The following is a 25,844-nucleotide window of genomic DNA, read 5'->3' as shown; positions in this document are numbered from 1 at the left end:
AAGACTTAGATGATAAAAAGCTTGAAGCCATAGTATAGTGATAGTACATCATACATACTGCAGGGAAAGAAAGAATGAAGTATTCCAAGTTATTACAAAAATAACTTCAATATTGCTCTTTACTGGTAGAAAATTATGGCGTTGAATCTGAAAGAGAACCAGCAACTGACTGGCAACCAGTCCTGAGTGGACCCGCCTCTCGCACGATGACAGCTGGGAGCTCCAGCACCCCCTGTGACCCTCCGTGCAGGATACGCAGCATGGAGTCGGATGGAGTCTGAAAGAGCAGAGCTAATTTAACAAGTGGGAATATGTTGGTGAAAGATATGACACAGGAAATGTCCTTCGTGTCATACGTATTGAATTTGTTAGAAGCAGTTGGGTTTGACAATTGGAATTTCTTTTAATACAATGAAGACTGAAGAACATGAAGTTCAAAGTTGGTAGTCATGCAACTCCATGGACACCAAAAATTTAGGGTGACCTAAGGTAACCTTCTCATTTTTTAAATAAGGTAATAAGTTTGAGTGCTATGCCACATTTAAGATATTGATAATCAATTATTGCAAATCAATAATGCATGAAGTAGACTTAAGGAAATATAGGACATTGCAGCAGATATTTTGCTCTACGTTGATTAGCTCTTGGACAATAGAATTAGTGGTGTGAGAGAAGTCTTTACAGAGATTTATGGCAACTGTGACCACACTACCTCTCAAAAGCTGTTTTATCCGTAGCTCTACTTTAATTTCAAATATCTGCCATCCTTGTAGGTAGAAGTAAAGGAACCATGATTTCACCTGTTTTTTCCTGATTGTCAAAATAAAACTCAAACGTCAGTCTGTGTCTTTCTGGTTTCACTTCATCACAAAGACAGTTCTCGAGTCAGTGGAGGTTCTCAATCATCCAGGTCATGGTGAATTCTTGTTGAAATCTTCTTATCGTGACAACTGGACTTGAGTTTCTTCACTTGAAGATGTTTCACCCCTCAACTGGAAATTCAAGTCCAAGATTGACAAGAACAGTTCTAGAGTCCTTCATTAATTCTCATTTCTCAAAAGTTAAAAGAAACTTTTTATGAAAAAGGACACCTGAGAAATTCAAGTATGAAGAAATAAGTTTGCATTTATTGGACAAGCCAAACAAGCAAATTCACACATAGTGTAAAGATGGAACATGTCATGGGGTGGAAAATAAATGAAGCGACTCATTTCAAAAGTTACACATCCATTCGGGAAAGAAACCCTTAATACATTATTTCAAAGTGCATCTGTCACCAAAAGTGTTATTACTTCAGACTTTCAGAACAATGTTGGAATTTGGGAGTTCCGGTGTAGTTTTCCTCCCAATGGTGTATACGTCATCTTTGAAAAAACCTCTTCAAATATATCTATTCTCTATATACTTTATACATCCTCTTCTTGCTTTACATGGAAGTCTCATGCTTCCCTTGAAACTGTGCTTTCAGCATATATCCTTAATCACATTACAAGACAAAAGAGCAGTGTACAGTATTCAGGATCAATGCTGCATAGTTTCACCTTTGGAATATCAAACATACGTTCTTTGTAAACCAAAAGGAGCCATATGAGATGTTAAGTGTAAGACGTCTGTCAGTCTAAAAATACACATCTAATGATGCCCCTCATTCTTGGTGATGCAATATCTGCAGGAGCTGGTACAGTTCACTGGTCTATCATGAACAGGCATTTTCTTGCTTTGCAGTTCAGCAGTTTTTATGACCGTGTACTTCCCTTGCCAAGAATAGTGAGAAATTAAACCTTTGGAAGAAGTACTGCAGACAAAAAAAAAAAAAAAAAAAAACTGCATTACTTGTTTACACTTGAAGGAAGGTTCAGCACAAAACACAATTCTGCCATCCTGCAGCAAAACGAAAAACAAAAAAACAAAAACCAATAAATAACACAAGGATAAAACACTGAGAATTACAAATACACAGTTTCTAAGACCCCTTAAAATGATGAACTTTACAATGAAAAGCAAACTAAAGACGAACAAATGTAACGATTCATTGCAATTTTACAACATGTTTATAACCAATGAAAGATTGGTGGTGGTGGGTGTAACACTCTCCACTGGAGCTACCTAACACTTAACAGTAAGAACACTTAAAATGGTTCATGAAGTGCATCTTGCCCAGTTATAACCTTTCATTTTAAGGCATTTACAGAAAACAGGAAGAGTGTGGATAGGGCCTGCAAGGAAGGGGGCACAGGCCTTTGTCAACCATGAAGAAATATCTAACCTGTCTAAGAACGCCAAGGCTTAGTGTCAATCAGCCACAACCTGGAAAACACTCAAAATAACAGAAATCATTCGGAAAAGATATTTGCTGGCAGAAAAAGTTTCATGTCATCTCGGCAACTGTTCTTCCAACTTCGTATTCTGCTTGGATTTGATGACAATAACCTGATGAGATACAGATTAACGCTAAAGGGCTCAAGTAACTGCAAATTATCCAAGATCGATAAGTTACAGGTTATGTCCTGAAATGTCAACTGATTTAACTAAAATCTAAATATTTCCTTAGAGTCGAAAATAAACTGAATGCTGCAAATAACAAAAAATTCACAAGTTCTTACTGATAGGTCACCTCAAAATTCCATGAAAACTAGGAAAAACCTTTGAAATCTATGACAGCATTTATTATCATGTCAGTTTGATGATGGTTGAATTCTATTTCTTATTTTTGAAGGGCATTTGGAAAAAGTTGTCGAGATGCCTTTTTCAACCACTTGAATATATGTATGTACGTATGTATAACAAATTCATTATATTCGGGACAATCATTTGTGTAGTGTGTCAGACTATAATTTATCATACAGATATCATGATTGCATGGAAATAAAACATGGTTCTGATCATCCTCATATTTATAGTCATAGTTTTTCCCATTTTGTCAATTTCTAGGCAACATAACCAGGTATACTCACTTGTCCATCAGGGCCTTTCGAAAGGAATTTAGAACAATTAAACTATGTTTCACTAAAAATTACATGAATCCGTCAATGTGTCTCATTTTAACTGTCTTGGCACCAAATTTGACTTGAAGTTTGGTGCAGGGTCAATCAGACAGGGGACCCACACATCTGGCAAAGATATTTTCCATTACGTTTTTCTGAAAAGGCAGTGGCTGTTATTTTACCATTAAAAGCAATGTTCAGACAGAGGCTAAAACATATTTCAGAGGCAAAGTTATAAGTACCTTCTTCAAAATCACCTCAACTCAGGAAGATAAGTGCATTTTGAAATCCATGTATGTATCTCCCTATGTATTACTTTGATAATCCTTGCTGGAGGCCAGCTGGACTGCCTGTCAGTGTCACACTCTGCTGCAAACATTCCAGAAACTTCGGTTTTATTGGCGACAGACATTATTGGAGAATTTCTTCCAATAATTTATAGTCCTGCCCAAAAAGGCTATTTTGTTATTGCTGCAATGTTGAATGATTGAGTTTCACTTTTGGAATAATGGATGTGCAGAGTTTGACCCAAGAAGGCTATTAAAGGGTCAGATGTCTCTTGTTTAATTAATTATAATAGGTGAGCCAACAGCAAGGCATTATCATACCAATTGTTTTTGTACTAAATATGACTAGCACTTAACAGATATTAGAGACATCATTGGTAAACTGTGATTATTCCAAACCGAATGTAGTGCGATAGCAGCACTGACATTTTGCATGTCAAGACACAGTGGTGTGAGCCGCAGCAGCTAAATTAGTTTTTTTTTTTGTTTTCTTTTACACACACCTGCAGACAGGCTGTGTCACCTGGGCAACAAGCTGGTGAAAGATGTCCGCTCCCACTGTTGGGTCTGTATGTAGGAAATCTTTATATCAGAGGGTCTGTCTGTAGGTCAAAAGGACATCACTGTCATCAGCTATGTTACATCTTTTAAATCCGCATGTGTGTCAATAATCTGAGAATTGGTCACAATCTACTGGCGTAGACTGGTCTGGACAGACTATTTACAAGCACAGTCAAAACAATCAATGCAGCGGTTCCTTGGAGACAACTATATACTGCATGGAACACAAACATAAGCTGACCTGCACTTTCTCTGCTCTCTGTGATTATATCAACTTGCATGGTTGTTCACAGTTTTAAACAAGCCATGATAACCATGTTGTCGAAATGGCTGCAGTCCTCTAGTTTTGGAAAAAACAAAAACAGCGGTACAGCAGAGGCCATCTCCATATCCCTAGTTTCTTCTAAATGACTATTTATTCAAAAAACAGAGGTGAAATTGTATATATGTGTGTGTGTGTGTGTGTGTGTGTGTGTGTGTGTGTGCGCACACACGTAATTTAAAGTTGAGCTCCTCTCAAAGATCTAATATAGTGTTTGATTACTTTCATACTATTATTTTCTATGCTTACATTTGAACAACTTTCACCATTGACCCTCAGGACATATTTCATTCTATGGTACCAAATTGACACACCTCTATTTTAGCCTATATTCTCTACACCTTGCAGAACTGAGAATTTAACATTTATTGTTGTTCTTAATGCTTCCATAATTCTTTAATTCATTTCTGGCGTAACTTATCTTAAAAACTCATGTTTAGTTTGATCCCCTTAATACAACTTTTGTGCATTCATCTCCAAACTTAAAATTATCTTACCTTATAGATGATTTGATTGACAGTTGCTGTGTAAATCAAATTTAACTAATACAACTATGTGGTTATCTATGGATTATCGAGTAATAATTGCTGTGAGTGATTTCCAGATGCTCAGAAGGGAATATACATTTAGCCTGGTAATCAATGTCTGGCTAAAAAAAAAAAAAACATAAAGAAAATGGCAGCTTGGCCTGGATTTTGGTGCAAAGTCACAAAGAAAGACATTCCTATTCCTCAAGGAGCACTCTGACAGAAAATGAGGACACATGTTTTTTCTGTGGCTGAAGGAAGAATATTATAAATGAATCAACTCTCAGTTTAGCTTCGGGATTCATAATTAGACACAAGAGCAAGTCTGGACAAAGATCTGTCATTAAATATTTAAGCCAACAATTAGAACGGTAGGAATCAAAGAAAGAAACACAATGGTGTCTCTTAAAGAGTCAGTCATCATTTTGGGCATGCTTTCTATTAAATCAACCGCACAGACATTACACGGAATCCTATTTACAGCAGCCGATTGTGAGTGAAATCAAAAAAAGGATGAAACCAACATATTCAGTCAGTCGTGTCAAAGTACAAAGAGCTCAAACTGTGGCAGCTGCACGACCATCAAAGGTAAAATCATGACTTACTCCATGTTGGTTGGGTGGAGATGGAGCGGAAGTGGCAGCGGGAGAGGAGCTTGCAGGGCTGGTTGGAACCAGGTGCCACTGGTCGCCCTGTGTATTGCGTACAGCTTGGAGACGCCACTTCACACACATACAAGTTCAGGAACCGGGAGGTTGACTTTGAATGCTCTTTGTTGTTGTTCTGCGGCTCCATTTTCCTAATTAAAAAAAGGAAAAAAACAGGAGTCTTTATAGTTCCTCATAATCCCCATCGTCTCTTTTGGTGGATGCCCCTCCGCCTAGGAAGTCCTCCAGCTCGTCCACATCGCTTTTCTTGGTTCGAGATTTCTTCTTCTTCTTCTCTTTCTCTTCTCCAGCCCCCACCTCGTCCTTTTCCTTTTTCTTGTATCTGTTCTTCTTCTTACTCTTTTCGTCCTCCTGGAAAAAGCAGCATTGTCAAGAGAACTGACAAAACTCACTTTTATACAAGCCTATTAATGTGCATGACAGGCACTTCACCTCTTTACTTTTCTTTTTCTTCTTCTTCTTTTCTTTATTGGAGTGTTTGCTCTCCTTTTCTAAAAAAAAAAAAAAAAAAGTCAAATCAGAAGTACCGGTACATTTGTGTGAAGGATACATTTGTCAAAGGTGTCAAACATTATCATTTTCACAGACACAATTTTTCAAAAAAATGTACCGGTAATTACGAAAAGTACGACAAACCCAACATGTTTGATGCAATTTTCCTATAAAACCAATAAAATGGCTAAAACTCTGAAAAGCAACGTTTTATTTATGGTAAGAATGTATATTTATAATGTATAGTAGCCTAGACACAATTCTTTAGTGGTAATCAGATGTCCATTCAATCCATGAGAACCTTGATCACAAAAAACAATACACCATGGCTTTGGCACGACTGAATTTGTACTGCCTTACAATTGTAACTGCATGAAATGGTTTCTGGTAGTCAAAATAGAAATAAGATCCTAGCACTCGAAGCTCCTTGGCAATTATATTGATTTGTCGGAAAACAGTTGCGAGTTTAGATCTAGCAGGGCTTCACTCTGAGTGTGCAAAGTGCTTGATCAGTGTGTCTTAGGTGGTTCAATATTTCACAGCATTGTTTTCAGTTTATATAAGAGGCAAAAGCAGTTGGATGTGCTGTTCGACTGTTGAATGATCCTCATTGTTTTGACGTCCGCAATTGGGCTGGAGTCCTTCCTTTTCTGGCATATCGCTCATGTTGAATCAGTAGCACTTGGCTTCTGGTCGACTACAGTGATTTAGTGTACTATTAGAGAAATGGTAGCAAAAAACAGCTAGTGATCTCACGAGCAGTTAATCTACTTTGTCGCATCGTATCATTCCTGAGAGCAAACACACCTTATGTGGAGAATATAGCCGTGTCATCACTCAAATTCACCATCACAAATTGCATTAGAAAACCCTACTTGAGTGGAGGTGAAAACTTTTGGCAAGTGCAGTTCATAATCACATTCCAAGTCTTACTGTTTAAATGATTAACATTGACTGGTGCCATCTGCTTGTGAAGAGCTGAGTTATTTATCTGTGTGAGTGTGTGTGTGTGTGTGTGTGTGTGAGTTTGTGTGTGTGTGTGTGTGTGGGGGGGGGGGGGGTTTACTAAAAGTAAGTGGGGATCATCAAAATTCGGGGAAACGGAGATGACAGTACAATGTGTAAGACGTAATCAGGTAGGTCAGTGGTTTAAAGATTTGTAACATGACCAATGTAAACTGATGCAGAAGAGCCGCAAAAAATTAAGCAAGGAAGTAATAGAATGAAAAAAAGTGGAATTAAGTCATCACAATTAATTCCAGAGCTATTGTGTGACAGAAGAGCATGGATGGGGTAGAACATATAAAAGAGCAAACCATCAGGTTATGTCTGTGGGACATTTTCAAATGCAAGTTCATTTTGTAGTCCACCTTCTGCATTGTCTTTTGTTGTCCATTACTGTGTACTGAGTTAACTATTCATATTTGAAATACATTGAAAACATGGAAATTGCTAGATGACTTACCCTCTTGCTCCTCGCTACTTTCTTTGGGTGCAGGAGCCTCTTCCTGGAAGCCGAGGCCGAAGAGATCAGCATCGTCTTTGTGTTTAAAGGAGATCACAGTTTGCTTCAGAGGTTCTGGCACCTTGGTTGACTGTATGTCGTCATCTGAGAGGTCTGAGAGGAGTTCATCCCTTATGGGAAATGTACTCTGTGGTGAGCAGAAAAAACAAAACAAAACAAAACAAAGGATAACTTGTAGATTCTTCCAAGGCTCATTATGTGCCTAATTTCAGTCTCAGAGTGAATCCAATCCTGACCTTTGTTATTTTTGGTGTGTCTGATGCTTCAGACTCAAAGTCAGGGTCATCCATCACAAAGGAGAGCATCTGCTGGGCAACAGGGGCCTCGGGGTCGGTGTCTGAGTCCTCAGCCTTGGTTGGGCTTCCCCTCTTCTTGGCCGGCTGTAGAGCTGGCTGGTCCACTGCTGGGGTCAGGGTGAGACAGATTGGAGCTGGGCCTCGGTGCTCTGGGGCTTTAGAGGCCACCCTTGGTTTTGTGGTGTTGATCACAGGCCTGAAACCACACCATATGAAACATAGGTTAACAAATTGTTTTTTTTTGGGGGATACATGAGGCAAATCGATTCTATTACTCAATATTATCAACATTCATACGACTGAGAGCTACAAATGGAATTTGCCATTGATGGCATTGACATAACTGTAAAATATGCCCATTTTTTTGACAATCAGACAAGTTCCGATGAGAATACCAACATTTACGCTCAAGATAAACAGATACACTCCAGAGCTGCCCGTACACAAAATAAAACTTTATTTTTTTTCCCTTTAGTGCAGGACAACGAGCCTGGGGGTCAACAACAGCTGATTTCCATCTTACTATTATTTATTAATTTCCAAGTCATTTTATGTAGCTTGATGCTTTTATGTAGTTTTTGAGACTTTTTTTCAAGACATTTTGGCCTAATTTGAGTAAAATGACATTTTCACTGCAGACTGTCATTTCAAATTGTTAGTTTTGAGAAAAAAGGCATTTCTAAATATAAATGTATTCACTCAATCACTCAGTGTATTCAGAACCTTTTCTGTTCAATTTTTAATTAAATTGGTCCCTTCGGTAAAACAACATTGTACCAACATTGCATGAAAGACATTGAAATAGTACACAAAATAAACAAAAATCTGAAACCAAAAGTTAGGACAATATTTTCAAAGATGTTATAAATATGATGAAAAGCACGTTTTTTTTCAATAAATAAGTAAGAAAAAGGCTTTTTTTTTTTAAATGTTTCAGTAGGTTGGACAGAATCCGCTTTTAAACAAAAAAAGCTGTTGTGAATTATATTATTTGTTTGAATACTTGGTTGAACTGAGAGTTTGTGTTTGTGAGACAGTGCACACAATGTTCATTGTTTAAATAACTGGCCTGTGGAATTAATGTAGAAGTCAGTTTAGCTCATTATCATGTTGATGTGTGATAAATGCAGTAAATCTGGGTCAGCAAAGGTCTCTGTGTGAGAAAGAGCAAGGGGAAATGATGGGGGCAGTTTAAATATGCCCATGTGTATGATGTGGGTCTTTGCAGTAACAAAAGTAAAAATGTGGCCTGGTTGACTGGTTGGCTACCACCACCTTAGAAAGGTGAAAAGTATATTTTTTTTCTACATTTACCTAACAGCTCCTTTTCCAAAAACAAGTTCTTTCATAAACCACTGGGCGCATGACAGTAGTACTAAAGAGTAGTTTTACTGAAGAGAAGTTTGCCCATAATGAATAAAATGACCCTTTTTTTCAGATTGATGTTAAAGTCATGGAAAATATTGGATAGAAACTCTACATTCATTCAACACTTGGGCTGGCAAGAAACCTCAAATATTACTGCCCGGTTGTAATAATGGATGTGCATGATATTAACTCGTGGAAGACGTGAGTCAGATTAAAAAAACGCATCTCTAACGAACCTATGCTTTCTCTCGCACTCCATCTCCCTATCTTTTAATCTTATGAGTGTTGTAACAGACTGCAAGGCAAGACTTACGCTTTCAGCTCAGGCGCACAGTCCAGCTCTTGGTCCTCTATGACAGCAGGAACTGATGGGACCTCTTCCTCCTCGTCACTTGTCAGAGTGATTTCTTTGCCAGGGGGCAGTGCCCTGGGCAGGGGTGGGCTGGGCTCAGTGTCATCTGGATCCAGCTCATCCTGGAAACGGGACACCATGGGGTTCACTCTGTCCTCGCCATCACTGGAAAACAAAGAGAGCAGGATGACTGCATTTTCATTGACAGGCAAAACAGAAGGGTGTTTCAACAAGGACTTTCATGCCAACTTATCACAGCTTGCAGACATCATGAATATGTTCAACCTTAATTTCCTTGGGGATCAAGAAAGTATCTCTACTCTACTATTCTAAAAGAAAGGTGAGTGGGAAACGGATTACTACCTTTTGAAAGACAGAAATAAAACAGCATTTGCGAACACAGAATGGAAACACTTTGCATATAGGGTTGTCAAATGTCTACCTGACTGGAAGGTGTTAATGATTAATGAAGTTATTTAGCGTGACAACAAATTTACAAACACATTTTTCTATGATGAGCTGTTTATGTCTAATGTGATCTGTTCAATTCTTTATTTTTTACATTATTTATACCTCATTTAACAATTACAATCAAATCTGAAAACCGCAACTATAATTCATGCATTTCATTTACTTTTGTTTGTCATTTTCTTTTATTCTCTGCTTTTTTTATGGATAGAATTTCTTAACGGATTTATTTCCTTATTCGTTTTAAGGTACTAGATCAATAGGAAAGTTATTAATATCACTACCATTTTTTAAATAACTCTCAGGTTGAAAGGTTGAAATCAGTCTTGTAAAATAAAGAACATTTTCAAGAAAAATTATAATTTCTATCTTGAGAAAAGGATGGAAAGTCACCTGTCACTTTCAGCAGCAGGGGCCAGCTGAGGAATCTTAGTCCTAGAGGGCAGACTGTCCTCCAGAAAACTCCTGTCCAGTCGCTCATCAGGCACAAAGTCATCAACACTCTGAACCGTTGTACGACACACTGGAGCAGACGACTCTTCTAAAGAAGTTGAGAAGTTTGAGTTGCCTCTAAAACTGTTCTAACGACTTGTAAACCAAGTTTAAATGTTCCAAACCTTTCAGCATAGCGGCGCCACATTACTTTGTTTATCACAAAAACCTTGCAAGAGAAATCACATGGCAGTAATACCACCCATCCAGGCTGAGCTACAGCCTTGTGACCATGGAAGTCATCTTTAAGCTGATTCAAGAAATAATGGCTGCTTTTTTTACATTTGATTTTTAGCTATTATTTTCAAAACATGGAATTTTATTTCCACAGCTTCGGAAACAACATACAATTAAGAAAGGATTTTAAGAGGAAGAAAAAAAAAGAAAGTAAAATACTCTTGTATTTGAATGATGATGTTATAAAAATATGGTGCCTTTAAACCCACCCTTTATTAGTTAAATAAGAGACCCGGGTTGATCTTTTAACTGCCAGAAGAGTCAGTAAAATGGAAAAAAATGAATAAAAACAGACATATGGGGTGATCTGGTGTCTATACCACTGCATAAAAACGAAGTGAACCTGTTGATCAGTTCCTGATCCATGTTTTTAACCTTTACTTTGAGCGTGAATTCTTTCTTCGGTCACTATTACAGGATTTTGTAGGCAAGAGCTGTTGCTGCCTCAATACAGCTTGTGAAATGTACGTCATGGATACTGCAGCTTTAGAATGTATAGCGTCCATGACATTGAAATGACATGAAAACACATCCCAGCCCCATCAGTCAATAGTAGACAGTTGGAAGATGGCGGTAATATCCCAAGGACACTCACCGGCTGCAGAAGCAGGTGCCTCAGGAGCAGGAGCTGACCCAAACCAACGGGACATGAAGCTGCGTTTCTGGGGCGCAGTTGCTGTGGAAGCTATGGAAGACTGAAGGTGCTCTGGGGACTGGGCTAACGATGGCTTGGACTCAGATGTGGGTGAAGCTGCTCTGCTTGCGGCTGTGGCAACAGGGGGTATAGGGGAGGACACTGATACAGATGGAGACTGTGGTAGTGCCTGGGAGGAAATGGGGGGCTGAGGCGTGCTGGGACTGGAGCTGCCAGTGGACGCCCCACTCGGAAGCACGACAGGAGACTGGGAGCCCGAGGAGGGACTCTGACCGTTGGCTGGACCAGGTGAGCCATAGCCCTTACTGCGAGACTCCAGGTTCTCAAGGAAACTGGAAATGTGAAAGTATTTAATACTCAATAACTGATGAGAACATAAAGGGTTCCCACTCTTTGCTAACAATTTTTTTTCCCGTCACTACATTGGTTACAGAAGGGAAGGGTGCAACCAAACACCCATGTTCCTCCCTGATGAAGTAATGGCAAACAAGATACTTTCAAATGTCCAATGATGAGAGTATATACAGATTTGTTTTGTATCTAATCAGGTTAGTCTAAAGCAGGGGTGCCCAAACCTTTTGGCCTTGGGAGGTACTTCTCAAATGACGATGAAAAAACAATAGATAATTTGAAAGGTTAATGTGCCTGTTAGCTGGCTGGAGCTTGCAGTTGCTTGCATGCAGTTGACTGCACATGCATGGTGACTCGTGTGTTACAAAAATACTCAGTAGTCCCTTGTTTATCGCAGTGATTACGCTCCTGGACCAGCTGTTATGAATGAAAAATTTGCAAAGTAGCAACCATATTTTTATTTTATTATTGATTAGTATTTTAAAGCTCCCCACACTCTTATTAACCTTACCAATACTCTTATAAACACTTTCTATACGCATAAATGTGTTACAATCGCAAGGCGATAGATGCTGAATGCATTCTATGCACAGAAGATGCAGAGAATGATGCAACGGACGCTGAGCCAATCAGAGCCCAGGATACAGAACACCATGCTCTGGTTGGTCGCAACCCTGGAAAATATGTATTTTACCATAAAAAAAGAACTGAAGTGATAAATACCAGAAAAAGTGAAAATGGAGCAATATAGTGAGGGACTACTGCATTTCAATCAACTGCCAAGAGCCATAGAGAGGATGGATGGTAGAATTTGGCATACAATCTACCGACATTACCTTCAATTGACGTATTGGGCACCCCTATCTTTAAAGATTCTGTAAGGATCTATAAAAATTTCCGATTTTGCATGAATGGGTTAATAGGACAGAATAAGGTTAAGACCTTACAGAGCATGTCAGTCTTTAAACTGGCAGCGTTGTCAGTTTGGCAAACAATTTTCCTCAATAACACAAGATTTCCAGAATTTTTTTTTCTTTAAATTTCCATGTTTTCCTGTGACTGGAAAATCAGTGATGCATTTTCTCAGGTATGTGAGGATGAATGGGAACCCTGATATTACTTTGAAAAGAAGAAAAGCAGATGTTACATCTCATAGTTCTGATCTTCTGTCTCCTGCTGCACAGAGAGCTCCTCAAGCGTGGCATCCATGTCCAGCTGGTTAGTTTCTAGTTGCCTCAGGAGGGTCTCCCTCTGTGTGCACACACATGCAAAAACACACAAAACAATATGACACTCAAGAATTCTCACAGATCTACCCTACACTTTAATCTAAGGGGCTCTACTCTAAGCACAAAGTAATTTTGTTGCCTATATCATCCAACACTAAAGTATCACAGGATCATTGAGTCTGTATGTCAGTATATGTGACCCTGCTATTGACTGGTGACCAGTCCAGGGTGAACCCCGCCTCTCGCCCGATGACCGCTGGGATAGACTTCGGCATCCCCCGCCACCCTGAGTGCAGGATGAGCAGCAGATGTAGATGGATGAATGAACGAGCAGAGTGAAAGCTGACCTGCAACTGCAGGAAGGGGATGTTGAAGAACCTGTGCAGGTATTTAAGGCCAAAGCCATTCTTCATAGAGGACTCCGCGTAGTGAATGTAAGATGATCCCATTGGTCTGCAAAGTAAAGCAAATATTGCTGCCTTTAAATTTTTTTTTTTCTTTTATTTGTAAAGGAAAGGAGTAGAAATAAATCTGAACAGTTGCATTTATGTCTTTCCAGTCCCCAGAAATGTATCAAAACAGTCATTAAAATTATAGTTGAGCTCTTTAAAATCCCCAGATGTTGTTATCCTTGTGAAAAAAAACTAAAATCATTAAGGTCAGAAAGTACTTTATTTTTGACATACACAGTATATCTGAAAGCTCATATTGCCAAAACTCTAAAAGTGATTCATACAATTAACCCTTGTGTGGTGTTCGGGGCTGTGGGATGTTTTCACTTTTGTGTGTGTGTGCCCATAGACCCGAACACCACACAAGGTATATAAAAAAAAAACAACACAGAAATCGCTGTATTTTATTACATGTCCAACAGGTTGAGATTGCACTGACTATTTTAGCCACTAGGTGGCAACACAGCAACCATTTCAGAATTTGGTTATTTTTTTCCTGCCTCACAACTTACAAATACTAATCATGACAAAAACACTGAAATTCCCTGGAATTGTTATCCCAATAATATTCCTGTAAATAGTCACAGCTTTTGACAGATTCTTCTCTTAAAGACAACATTTGAAAAGAAATTATCAACCAGATAAAGGTTGGCTGTCGGTGACCCTGTACCCCCCTACTGATATGAAACGATTTTTGTGGCACAACAATATAATTAAAAAAACTCAAATTAGAAATTTCTATGCTTGCTTTCAATAAACAGCATTTAGTGCAAATCAGTCACCAAAGATCCAAAGTACCAGTGGTCGGAAGTCAGAAGTGATCACTCTACCAAATAGCCATCTCAAAACCATATACATACATACATACATTCATTTCTTCTTTTTTTTTTTTTTTTGGGGGGGGGGGGGGGGCGGCTAAGTGCGATTAGTGGGGTAGTGCTTGGTGGAGAGGTATATTTTCAGGAGTGCTTGGTGAAGAGGTCTGTTTTCAGCATTTTGAATTATGTTTTACATACAATATGATTATGCACTTGCTGCAAGATTTACAACAAATTCAACAGCTTAATCTATTTTGTCATCATTTTGTTAATTATACATCCAACTAATGACGGTTTCTGTGTTCTTCTGGTCTGTAGTGCCGAATTATATTTGTGGAGCACAAACCCCTACATAAATATCCATGACAAGGCTTTTAGGATTTTGGCAAACTGAGATACTTGTCATTACCAAATTTAAGGAAAACTTTGTGTGAACCTATTGTTAAATAGCATTACTAATCAGAAATCAATCTCTCTGTCTCTCGCTGTTGGTCTAATACACTGCTGGAGGAAAATGAAGGGAAAGAATTTGAGCTGGTTGTTACCTGTTCAATCCGGCAATGAGGTCTCGTATGTCGTCGGGCAGGATGACGCGATGTTCCCCCATGTCCCTATGGTTTCCCAGCACACACACTGGAACATGGGTGGGAACTTTAGGTAGCTCCCTTAAAATGTAGTTAAATGTCCTGCGACAACAGAATAATAAGAATAAAAAACAGGCATACAGAAATACTAACAGTGGTAGGTTAATACTCTTTATTTTCAAAATCTGCATAAATCTACAATTTACGACTGAAAGGATTTTATTTGAAATATTTTGCTGGAGAACTGATAAATGAAAAATCAGTTTTTTTAGAAAGGTTTTGGTTTACCAGCTCCAATGAAATAACTGTTATGGTGATGCAAACAAATTCTCTCTTTGCATCTACAAATAATATTTTAAAATCTTTGTTGATATTCTAATATGAAAAGGTGCCTAGTTTCTTCAAGTTTTATTTGACTACTATTGTAATATTGTATACACAGGAATACACAATAGGCATCATAATTTCTAAATATCTATGTACTGAAATAACCATGAACTGGTTAAACTTGAGGAAAAGTAATATGAATGCATAATTTGTTCTCATTTCAATGTGTAAATTGGTGATATTCAGGTGATTGGAAATGCCTGTTTGCAGGTTTAGACATAGTTCCATTGTTCCTTGAAATGTATACACATATTTTCAAAGCAACTGGCTGATAAAATGTGACCCTTAAAAATGTTAAAAAGAGATTTTACAAAAGAGATTTTACAAAAAGAAAAAGAAAAAAAAAAGAGAAACACACACTGGAAAAAACGAAAAACTAATTCCTTGAGTAAACTTACTCAGTGCAAATGCTGTGATATATATGACCACAGATTTAAATACCTATTGGTGTATCGATTCCCCAGTAGCATTAATGCTGACATTCTAGAAACAAAATCCTCCTATTGTGGCCTGAGACAGCCAGACTAGAATTTTTAAGGCCTTTGAGATGTAAAGGCGAGAGACAGCAAGAGAGAGAAGAAAAAAAAAGACCCCAAACTGAAACTGTATCTTTACAGATATTACTGATGGGAAAGTGATGGAAGTTGGAGTGCTGGGGAGGCGGACAAAGCTCTCACCACTGCTTGGTGATGTCAAACATCATAATGACTCCATTGCAGTTTTTGTAAACATCCAGGAACTCTGCATCCAGGGCCACCTCATCAGACTGCAACATACACAAAAAACACAATACAGCAAATACACATATCTGAGAGCATCATATAATCATTAATAAATGAGGGGGCCTCTGGTCACATCTTACACAGGCCCACATGCTACACAGAAGCCTTAATTCGAAACACATGACATGCCATGTGATTGTCACCTCTTGGGGCTCATTCTCCAGTTTCAAATTGTCTCCACGTCGTTTCCCTTTGCCTATAAGAAAAAAACCCCTAGAATCAGATTTAGGTTCGGTACAAATGATATTGTTCTTTTACATCAGTTCATGGTGTAGTGATGTGTGAAGCAATTAAGCAAAGCTGAATAGCTGCTTTTCATGTGGAAAAGTATCTCACAGCCTGAATTCAACAGTTCATTGTTTAACCTTCTGAACCCCCAGCACTTTTTGCTCCTCTATATTTTTGATCACACAACATGATAAAGGCAATCAGGAGAACTGAAAATGTAAATTTTTGCTGCGAACAATAATAATCAACTGTGACCCATATGTGCGCGTTAAATTTTTACTTGCTCAGCAGAGATATTAAATGAATATGGAACCACTCTCCTGCCTTTTTGACCCAAGGAAGGACGAATCGGGCATACACAGTTCTTAATTCTTTCAGAAAACCATTAGAAATAGTAAGAAAATCTGAACAACAGGTCTCACATTTAGTCTGATGGCAGACAAGTCTTTGGATGCTGAATAAGAACAAGTAGCTGAACACTGATACAGGCCATTGTATTACTTTATCATTTCTTTTTTCAGAAAAATAGGAGTTTTCACTACCTGAGTTGGCTGTTAAATCTTATTGCTATGTATTTACATTTAAAATAAATCAAACCCTGTCATGATGTAAGGACATGTGAATCTTATAGTTCTGTTGTTGTCTGAGCTATTAACTCAATTCAACTGCCCAAAAAATATTATCTTAATAATGATGGTTGATAATTGGGTAGCCTCCCCTCATCTGCCACAAAAACTGAGCCAACCAAGCATCAAGCAAAGCCGGTCTGCACTCCAAAGAATAAAGCAAACATTAAAAAATACTTCCAACTCTGAAAAAGTACTGCTTTGAATCATTTTCACATTTTGTTCAATTTTTTATAAAGTTACATCTTCCATAAATAAACAAACAGAGAGATAAATAACAAAACGTTGAATTTCTTTGACAAGTACAATTTCATATAAAAACATTACTGATAATTAGATGAAAAAAAATAGTGTTGGGCTGAATTTTGTCTTTTGTTTTACCCTTTGTGAGAGTCAAAATGATGAACCAATTTTTGGTACGGCTTTGGTTATTTGTGTTCAATACACTGATTTAGTACACTTTCTTCTTGCCCTGGCTTTTCAAGAGGGAGTTATTCAGGTGATCTGAGGGTTCAAAGAGTTAAATAAATAAGATTTGAAGTTACTTCTTGGAACTCATGTTGCAGAGATGCTTAGGCTTTATCTAAGCACAACAAGGGCAGAAACAAAACTCGCCATACTGTGAAAGGTAGCCACACAGCACGCCCAAGAAAAGCCAGACTTCAAAATATTGACTTTCAGATAAAAGGGGAACAAGGCTTAGGGGCAAAACCACGCCAGGCAAACAAATTAAATGTCTCACCTCCACCTTCAGGAAGAGGATATTTTTGGCCTGAGATGATTGTGGGAGGCGCAGAAAAGACATCAATAATGAGAGAAAAAAACAAGTGACCATGCACGTGTGTTGTCATGAGTCCCCTGTCAACTCAGCCGGGTGATCAAACTTACCTTTATCTACCACGTCCCACACCTCTACTTTCACCACGTCATCAGTGGCTGAGACATACAGAAAGGGGGGAGGAGGTAAATTATTCATGGACAGCAGCTGAAGAAAAACATGTACAGGTTCTTGAGTTACCCTGATAGGGAGGAGGTAACTACAACCAGTTTGGTTGATTTGCTGACTGTGGAGACAGTTACATGAGAGCTAGTCTAAGACTTAAGCTAACATTTACCTTGATATGGAGCCACTGAAATAAATGGCAGGGGGACAAACAGCAAGTGTCAATGTGACCAAACAATAACAGGTGATGAGATGAAATTAGTTGCAGAGTTGGACAGGTTTATGACTTACTTTTGTAGTTCCAATGGATACTGGTGGCCTGAATCTCCTGAGTGGGAATGTACTCCTCCACAAACTTCTTACCCTGCAGTCGGTGCCATAAAGTACTTTTCCCTGTGTTTCTGTCTCCCCGTATCACAATTTTCACTAGAGGGAGAGTAAAACATCATAAAATAACCTGAATGTCATAGTACTGAAATATGTTTATTAGCTTCCCTACAAGGCCTGGCGGTACAAATAACATAATCCAGAAACCAACCGATATTATATGTCATTGCATCTGCTAATTTAATAAAATACATTGGCCAGATAGAAACAATGATAAAGTATGTTTCCTGATGAAAAAGAATAATGTTGCATTTTTTTTCCTGGTCTATTTTGGTCAAATTTTCAAGTTGTCAGTGCAAGCAGAGTTTTAAACTACTGAAAACTATTTTAGGGGCTCTTAAGTTACAAGGCTCAATGGCCAACTCATTTTCCATTTCTTAAGTATTTGTTTTATCTTAAAATGTTGAATCACACAATTATCTTGGGATTTTATTCAGACAACATATAATGAAATGTGATATCCTATCAAAAGTTCTACATGAATGTTCAGTTGTTCAGTTCATTTTTTTTTCAGTTTTGATGAGATGAGATGAGATGAGAACAACTTTATTTATCCCGAAGGAAATTGTTGTGCCAGAGTTTCAAGCAAAAACATAACAGTAATAGATATAGTAGGAAGGAGGAAGAATAAGAAATACAATGAAATATAAATTGTCTTAACTGTTAACTACAAAGATTTGATTTTTTTACATAAGTACAAATGAAAAGGAGGCTTGTTAGACAGATGGTTTTTGAACAGAGAAATATATCATCCCCTCCCTAAGCTGCCACCTTACTGTGGTGGAGGGGTTTTGCGCGTCCCACGGATCCTGGGAGCTGTGTTGTCGAGGGCTTTATGCCCCTAGAAGGGTGACCAAAGGCAAACAGGTGCCAGACGAGGGACCAGACAAAGTGGGGCTCAAAAGACCCCCATGAAGAAGACAATTGTTGGACACAATTTTCCCTTGCCTGGACGCAGGTCATCGGGCCCCATCATGGAGCCAGGCCCGGGTGCAGAGCTGGGTGGCAAGCGGCTGGTGGCCGGCTCTTCACCCATAGGACTCGGCCGGGCACAGCATGAAGGGACACCATGGGTCCCTCTCCCCCTGGGCTCATCACCCATAGGAAGAGCCAAGGGGGTTGGGTGCAACGCGAGCCAGGCGGTAGCTGGAGCAGGCGGACCTTGGCGGTCTGATCCTCGGCTGCTCTTGGAACATGGATTGTCACCTCTATGGCAGGGAAGGAGCCCAAGCTGGTGCACAAGGCTGAGATTCCGACTAGATATAGCCAGACTCACCTAGGCGCACAACGTGGGGTCTGGAACAGGCATCTCGAGAGGGGCTAGACCCTTTTTTATTCTGGTCTTGCCCTCGGCGAGAGAAGCCAGGCAGGTGTGACCCTATTGTTTACCCCCCGTTTCGGCGCCTGCCCATTGTGGCTCAACCCTGTGGACGAGAGGGTAGCCTTTCTCTGCCTTCAGGGGACCGGTTCTGAATGTTGTTTGTGCCTGTGCATTCAACAACAGTTCAGTTTACCCATGGTGGGTAAACTGAACTGTTGTTGAATGGAGGGCTATTCTCCAAGGAGAAAGGCTTCCAGTGGGCGTCGAGGAGATTCTGGTCCACCATCCTGCGGCTCAGGATGGGGAAACAGTGCTCCGTCAACAGTGTGTACAGTGGGAGCAGGGCGCTGCTGACCTCAACTCAAGACGTTGTAGATCGATGGCAGGAATACTTCCCAGAACTCCTAAACCCCGTTAAAATACCTTCCAATGAAGAAGCAGAACTGGGGGACTCCAGAATGACCAAACCTATTTCTGGGGCTGAAGTTGCTGAAGCGGTCAAAAAGTCTTCAGTCGCGGGGCTCCGTGGGTGGATAAGGTCTGCTCTGGGTTCCTCAAGGCTCTGGATGCTGGAGGGCTGTACTGGCTGACTCGCCTCTGCCGCATTGCAAGGATGTCGAGGACAGTGCCGCTGGACTAGCGGACCAGGGTGGTGATCCCCCTTTTTAAAAAGGGGGATTGGAGGGTGTGCTCTAACTACAGCGGGATCATACGCCTCAGCCTCCCTTGTAAGGTCTATTCAGCAGTGCTGTAGAAGAGGGTACGCCGGATCATTAAACCTCAGATCCAGGAAGAGCACTGTGGTTTTCGTCCTGACCGTGGAACAGTGGACCAGCTCTATACCCTCGGCAGGGTCCTCAAGGGGGCATGGGAGTTTGCCCAACCAGTCTACATGTGTTTTCTGGACCCAGAGAAGGCTTTCAACCCTGTCTTGTGGACAATTCTGTGGGGCGTGCTCTGGGAGTATGGGCTCACCGAACCCCATCATACGGGCTGGTCGGTCCCTGTATGAACAGTGTCTGAGCTTGGTCCGCATTGCCGGTTGGAAGTCGGACCCATTTACGGTGAGAGATGGATTCCGCCAGGGCTGCCCTTTGTGGGGATCCGCTTTGGCGACCGCAGGATTGAGTCTTTGCTTTTTTGCAGATGATGTGGTTCTGATGGCTTCATCAGTCCATGATCTCCTGCCCAGTGTGAAGCGGCCGAGATGAGGATCTGCTCCTCCAAATCCGAAACCACGGTGCTCAACTGGAAACGGGTGGAATGCCCACTCTGGGTTGGGGAAGAGGTCCTGCCCCAAATGGAGGAGTTAAAGTATCTCGGGATCTTGTTCACAAGTGACGGAAGGATGGAGCGGGAGATCAACATGAAACTATGTCTCCAAGCTGGCCTGGGAATGCCTCAAGGTCCCCCAAGAGGAGCTGGACCATGTGGCGGGAAAGGGAGGTCTGGGCCTCAATGCTCCGGCTGCTGACCCGAAACCAATTCCAGATAAGCGAGAGAGGATGGATGGATGAACGAGCTGAAAAGCCGTTGATTCTGATTCCTCCCTGCTCACAAAACCTGCTTGTGATAACATAATTTTACATTAAGGGATATACAATTATATCAGTAGGACACAAATCTTGTCAGATATTGGCCATAAATGGATCAAGAAATGTCTCAAAGCACCAATGGTGTCAGTATGTAGGAGCAATAATGTGCAGAAGCAGCATGTTTTGTGTGAAACCTAGTTGAAGTGGTTTTCATATTCTGTTCAGCGATCAGTTTGAAAAGCATTTTATTTTAAGCCAGCAGCAGCCAGTAGGTTGTCATGTTAAGAGTCATAATATAATGTTGAGTCACTAAATGAGGGTCTTGGTGTTTGCTATATTTAGTCAGATATTTTTCTTATGTATCAGCATCTCCTATTGACCAAATGAAGAGTAACAAAGAAAATGAAGTATCTTGTTTGTTTGTTTTTTTAACTTATGTTTTAAAGGTGACACAGACAACACATTTCAAATGAATTGTGTACTTATTTCTGTATCTACAGGGTTTTTTTTTTAAATTTCACATCTGTTTGAGCCATGTATTGTGAATCTATTTTGTAAAATTGTATGAATAAATAAAAAGTAATCAATAAATATTTACGACGCAATGTCAGTAATGGTATAATTAATGATTGATCACAGTCAACTAAAATCAAATTTATACTCTGGAGCTAAATGACATTTCTGAATGAAAGGGCTGAATTTGACAGCTGGTAACTCACTGTTATACTGGACGCCTTTTGCAAAGCGCCTCTGCAGACTTTGGTTCATGGACTGCAGGCCGGCAGGGATGTTCTTGTCCCTGAGCTGACCTGGCTCTGACCCCACCAGCTTCTTCAGTGCTGAGAACATGGTGACGAGGCTTACCGCGATTTCAACGAACGCTTGGAATCTCCAGACAGCTTATCGCACCCAAATCACAGCGAAGTGTAAAAGTGTCCTAATGGTGAAGCTGAGGGTCCATATCCAGCAGAGAGCAGGAAATTATTCTAAAATGCCTTAGCGTTGAGTTGAACTGTTCACTGAAATCTGGCGAGGTATTCCTACAGACCAGTTTGAGGCAGAGGCAACTTAACTCATGTTATTACACCCATCATCTGCGGAAAAAAAAAATACACCAGTTAGAGGGGAGCCTTTAAAAAGAATCACAAGGTCCACTTCTGTACATTAACCCCAATATGACCTTGGTTCAGAACATTTTCACAGTGGAAGAGGATGTTTTACAAAGACAGAGCTCAAACTGAATTATAAAATTATAGACATATCAAGATACTGCTCAACACTGGGACTTCAAATGAACGTGTAAAATAAATCATGTGCATTAATCAAATTAGATGAGTTGTTATATTAATTTGCTCTAGATCTTTGCTAAATTTTTAATACGCAATATAAAGCAATGGGTTTTGTTTTATTTTACTTGAGGTGCCATCTGTCTAGTGACTAAGAGCACTTTCATTAGGGATTTGAAGCAGCTGTTAAAATATTTTTTCACCAAATTCCAGTTGTCTGTCTGCTTTTGATGAAAATTTACCATTGGCCATCATGGTTCTGAAATGAATAACTCTGATGTACAAATTCCAAGTAAAAATAAAACTAGAAAACAGTAAAACGAAAAAGGAGCAAAAGAAACAAAGTGATACTGAACTGTGTCTGGTGCAGGACTGCTGTTACAGACTCTGTTTGGGCAAGAATAAAACAATACAAAAAACAAACAAAGCCCTTGGCACAAAAATTTAAATGCAAATATCTCAGCTATTGTTCAGTTACTCCTTGACTCGAGATCATATTGGTGTTTGGCACTTAACACAAGTGTTTTTAAGCAATGTTACAAATAAGAAAAGTAATATGCTTCTTGTTGCAATGGGTCTATACTTTGTAATTCCATACAAGTCTTTCAAATTAAAAAGCAAATATATCGCCCTTTTTTGAAAAACTATTGTATTTGCCAGAACTTTGTAGAAATGTCTGGAGGAGGCACTCACAAGCCCAAATGTTTTTATTATTATTATTGACATTTATTCAACCAGGTAAAAAGAAAAACAAACCATTGAGATCAGCAACTCTTTTGCAAAGATAACCTGGCCAAGAGGTCACGTATACTAGTAACATGCGAAGTGTCTAGATTCATTTTAAAGTATTTAGGGATAGAAATGGAAAGAGAGGTAACATTAACTGTGAAGAGAAAAAAAGTTAAGTGTTACACTGCAGTATCAGTAATATAGATGGTTTCAGTCACGGAGAGCTGCTCGGTTCAGTGAGAAGCACTGGTGTCCACATGACAAGATCAACACATCCCTTGAAGGGCACATGTTTGTCACATGAAGGATGAGAGGCTCAAACGAGTATTCAATCAATTTTCGGGTTATGGTTTAAAACATATTTCTATTGAGAAACAACCCGAGTGAACATGGAATATAGATACATTCAAGAGCTACGCCCAGATAGACAAACTGTGATACTTCAAAGAAAGGAAAAAAAATGTCTTTTTTTAAAAAAAACAGTTGGGAATTATAAACAAAGGGGTGCTAGGTTCGATGACGTGATCAGTATGTGATTTAACCGGAAAGCAATCAATGACCGGCTCCGCCACTGATTTAAACAAGAGCCGAATTTAAGATGGGTGGACGTGACGTGACACATCCGTGTCAAATCACAATGAGGCCCAACACTCACGAGAAGTGTATTTAGACCATGTAACAAAACGATATCAGCGTGGCAGCGTGTGTGCAGAGTGCATCACATCTGGAGTCGCGGTGTCGTATAGTCATCATCAAAACGAGAGTTTTTCAATCAATCTTCCTTTTAACCTTACTACCTAGCATTAGCCTTCCATTAGCTCGATTGATAAAGGGATTGGCTCACGATGAAACACATTTATTTCAGCAAATACTAAAAAGCTAAATAGTCATATCGTTATTGCAAGGGCAGATCAGACTTGGGAGGGTGCTGAGACGGCCAGGTTGGTAATCTAGCCTGTCTCAAAGGTAATGATATCCTGAAGCTAATGTTACCCTTAGGCTATGTAGCAAGCCAGCACACACAACTTTAGCTTCCCTCTCTAGAATCCTTCACACAAGACGGCAAATTAAAATGAATGGACCAGGTCTTGCGAGTATCAAAAGCTCCAAATACTCACGGTTATCTAAGAAGATTGGAAATAGCTGTTCCGACATAATTCATTCCAAAACTCTGTCACACATACACCTCCATCCCGACGAACACAGTACAGCGGCGACATTCCTTTGAAAATAAAGCAAGACTAAGAGTCAAGAGCAGCGAAAAAAAAACAACAAATACTGACTTCCGCTAAGACCTTCACAACAAAAGCTTATTTGGAGGAACTGATTGACTTCGTATTAAAATGTTCTTCGATGAAGTGATGACGTTTGCACGCTTTTTTCGGATCCATATAACTACATACAGTTAACAGTGTGTGACATCATTGAAATTAATCCACATAACAAAATCTTTGTTGGCTTTGGCTATGTAGACGTTTGAACTATTTGCTCCCTAAACTTCCAAGACATTAATTTCAAAAATAAAAGTAAACAAAATAAAATAAAGCATTTTGTTTACAACTGTATATTTTTCCCTATTTCATCAGGACCCTACATATACTTTGGCTTGGTTTGATAAGATAAGATAAGATAAGATAAGATAAGATAAGATAAGATAAGATAAGATAAGATAAACTTTATTGATCCCCATAGGGGAAATTCTTTTGTCACAGCAGCATAACAGTTATAAGTCTCGATAAATATGAATATCAATATAAATAGACAGACAAAGACAGAAAAATCAAAAGACATCCACAAATATTTAGACAGCAGAGAGAAAAACTGCCAATACTATCAAGGAAAAGGAAAAAAAAAGGAGGAAAAAAAGATAGTAAGGGTGAAAATAGACAACCATAACTAAGCGACAACATGAGCAATGACAAGAATAAAATGAATAAACAAAAATAGGCAGGATGTGAGTGGGTTGAGAACAAAAAAGCTCATTAAAAAAAAACAGAGTGAGGGCATGACATGTGAATCAGTGTGGTAGTGAATGAATGGGTGAAGTAGTGAATACATGGAATTAATAGTGGGGTTGTGGTAGCACAGATGCACCTCCTGGCAGATTTTCATTTTTATCATCATTGCTGCACAAAGCAGCCAAGCGACTTTCCAGTAAAATTGTGCATCAGCCAATCTCAAAATTTAAAAAGAGAAGTACAGTATATATGTAATTTATGTTTTTTATGTCATTATCATCAATAAACTGAGCTACAGCAACTATTAATAGTCACTTTCTCAGAGAGAGAAAGGGTGGGAGAGGGGGAGATCCATCCACTAGAATCATGTGATATCATGTGGTTTGATCAAAGTAGCCATATTTTATTTATTTTTTAACCATTTTAGAGTATTTGGTTTTTACATGCTGAGATGTCACTATATTGTGGCTCATTGATATTCAGACATCAACAGGGCAGACATTACACCACTCCAAGACCAATGGGTGTAGAGAAAAATGGGTCTTTAATCACTAATATCAGCAGCATACAACAATCCATCAGTACACCAGTGATCTTCAGTCTTTTCCGCTCACAACAGAATGCATTTTTTTACTTTTTATTTTTTATTTTGTGCACCTTGACCCCTGACTCATTACTCCTTAGTGTCACCTATCGGCGGAGATGTATAACTGCATCTTTAACAAGCTTGTTCTGTGAACAATTTTCATTATGTTTTGGACAGTTTAACAATTACTTATTCAAGTGCTACACAGCGACATGAGGGATTTTATCACAGGGATACATTTGCACGTTCTTTGACTTGAATTAATGGCTGAGAATTTTTTTCTACATTACTACTGATCGATTTATTATTATGATGTATGTTTCCGTTATTGAGTTTCACATAAGACTTGGAAAAAAGTCTGTTTTGACCAGGGATTATTGAGGGGTGTCAGTTTTGAATCATCGCATC

The 25,844-nt window shown here is 39.3% G+C and overlaps 1 protein-coding gene across 4 annotated transcripts; it reads right to left on the bottom strand.

Annotated features, from left to right (window-relative positions):
* Positions 1-1,108: 1,108 nt before the first annotated feature.
* Positions 1,109-24,131, bottom strand: rabl6b (RAB, member RAS oncogene family-like 6b). 4 transcript variants are annotated; one of them, XR_015107850.1, is made up of 18 exons: positions 24,011-24,127; positions 21,597-21,971; positions 17,926-18,060; positions 17,580-17,627; positions 17,434-17,463; positions 15,981-16,033; positions 15,733-15,821; positions 14,630-14,770; positions 13,162-13,267; positions 12,733-12,836; positions 11,175-11,566; positions 10,244-10,391; positions 9,344-9,547; positions 7,603-7,858; positions 7,307-7,493; positions 5,782-5,840; positions 5,287-5,700; positions 1,109-3,873 (listed from the first exon to the last, which is right to left on the bottom strand). XR_015107850.1 is itself a non-coding variant. In XM_086169579.1 (17 exons), exons 2-17 carry the CDS (start codon positions 21,724-21,726, stop codon positions 5,512-5,514), a joined length of 2,271 nt encoding a protein of 756 aa, XP_086025705.1. In that variant the 5' UTR covers positions 21,727-21,971; positions 24,011-24,127; the 3' UTR covers positions 1,109-5,511. The 4 variants fall into 4 exon arrangements, 2 of the variants coding, with proteins under 2 accessions (XP_086025705.1, XP_086025706.1); XR_015107851.1 differs by having other exon boundaries at positions 1,109-1,795; XM_086169579.1 differs by having other exon boundaries at positions 1,109-5,700.
* Between the last annotated feature and the right edge of the window lie 1,713 nt (positions 24,132-25,844).

This window comes from Fistularia commersonii, chromosome 22 (genome assembly GCF_037954325.1).
Source record: "Fistularia commersonii isolate RoL2024-O1a breed Wild chromosome 22, RoL_Fcom_v1.0, whole genome shotgun sequence".
In the NCBI taxonomy this organism is placed as follows: Eukaryota; Metazoa; Chordata; class Actinopteri; order Syngnathiformes; family Fistulariidae; genus Fistularia; species Fistularia commersonii.
This window is presented reverse-complemented; position numbering and strand designations above follow the sequence as displayed.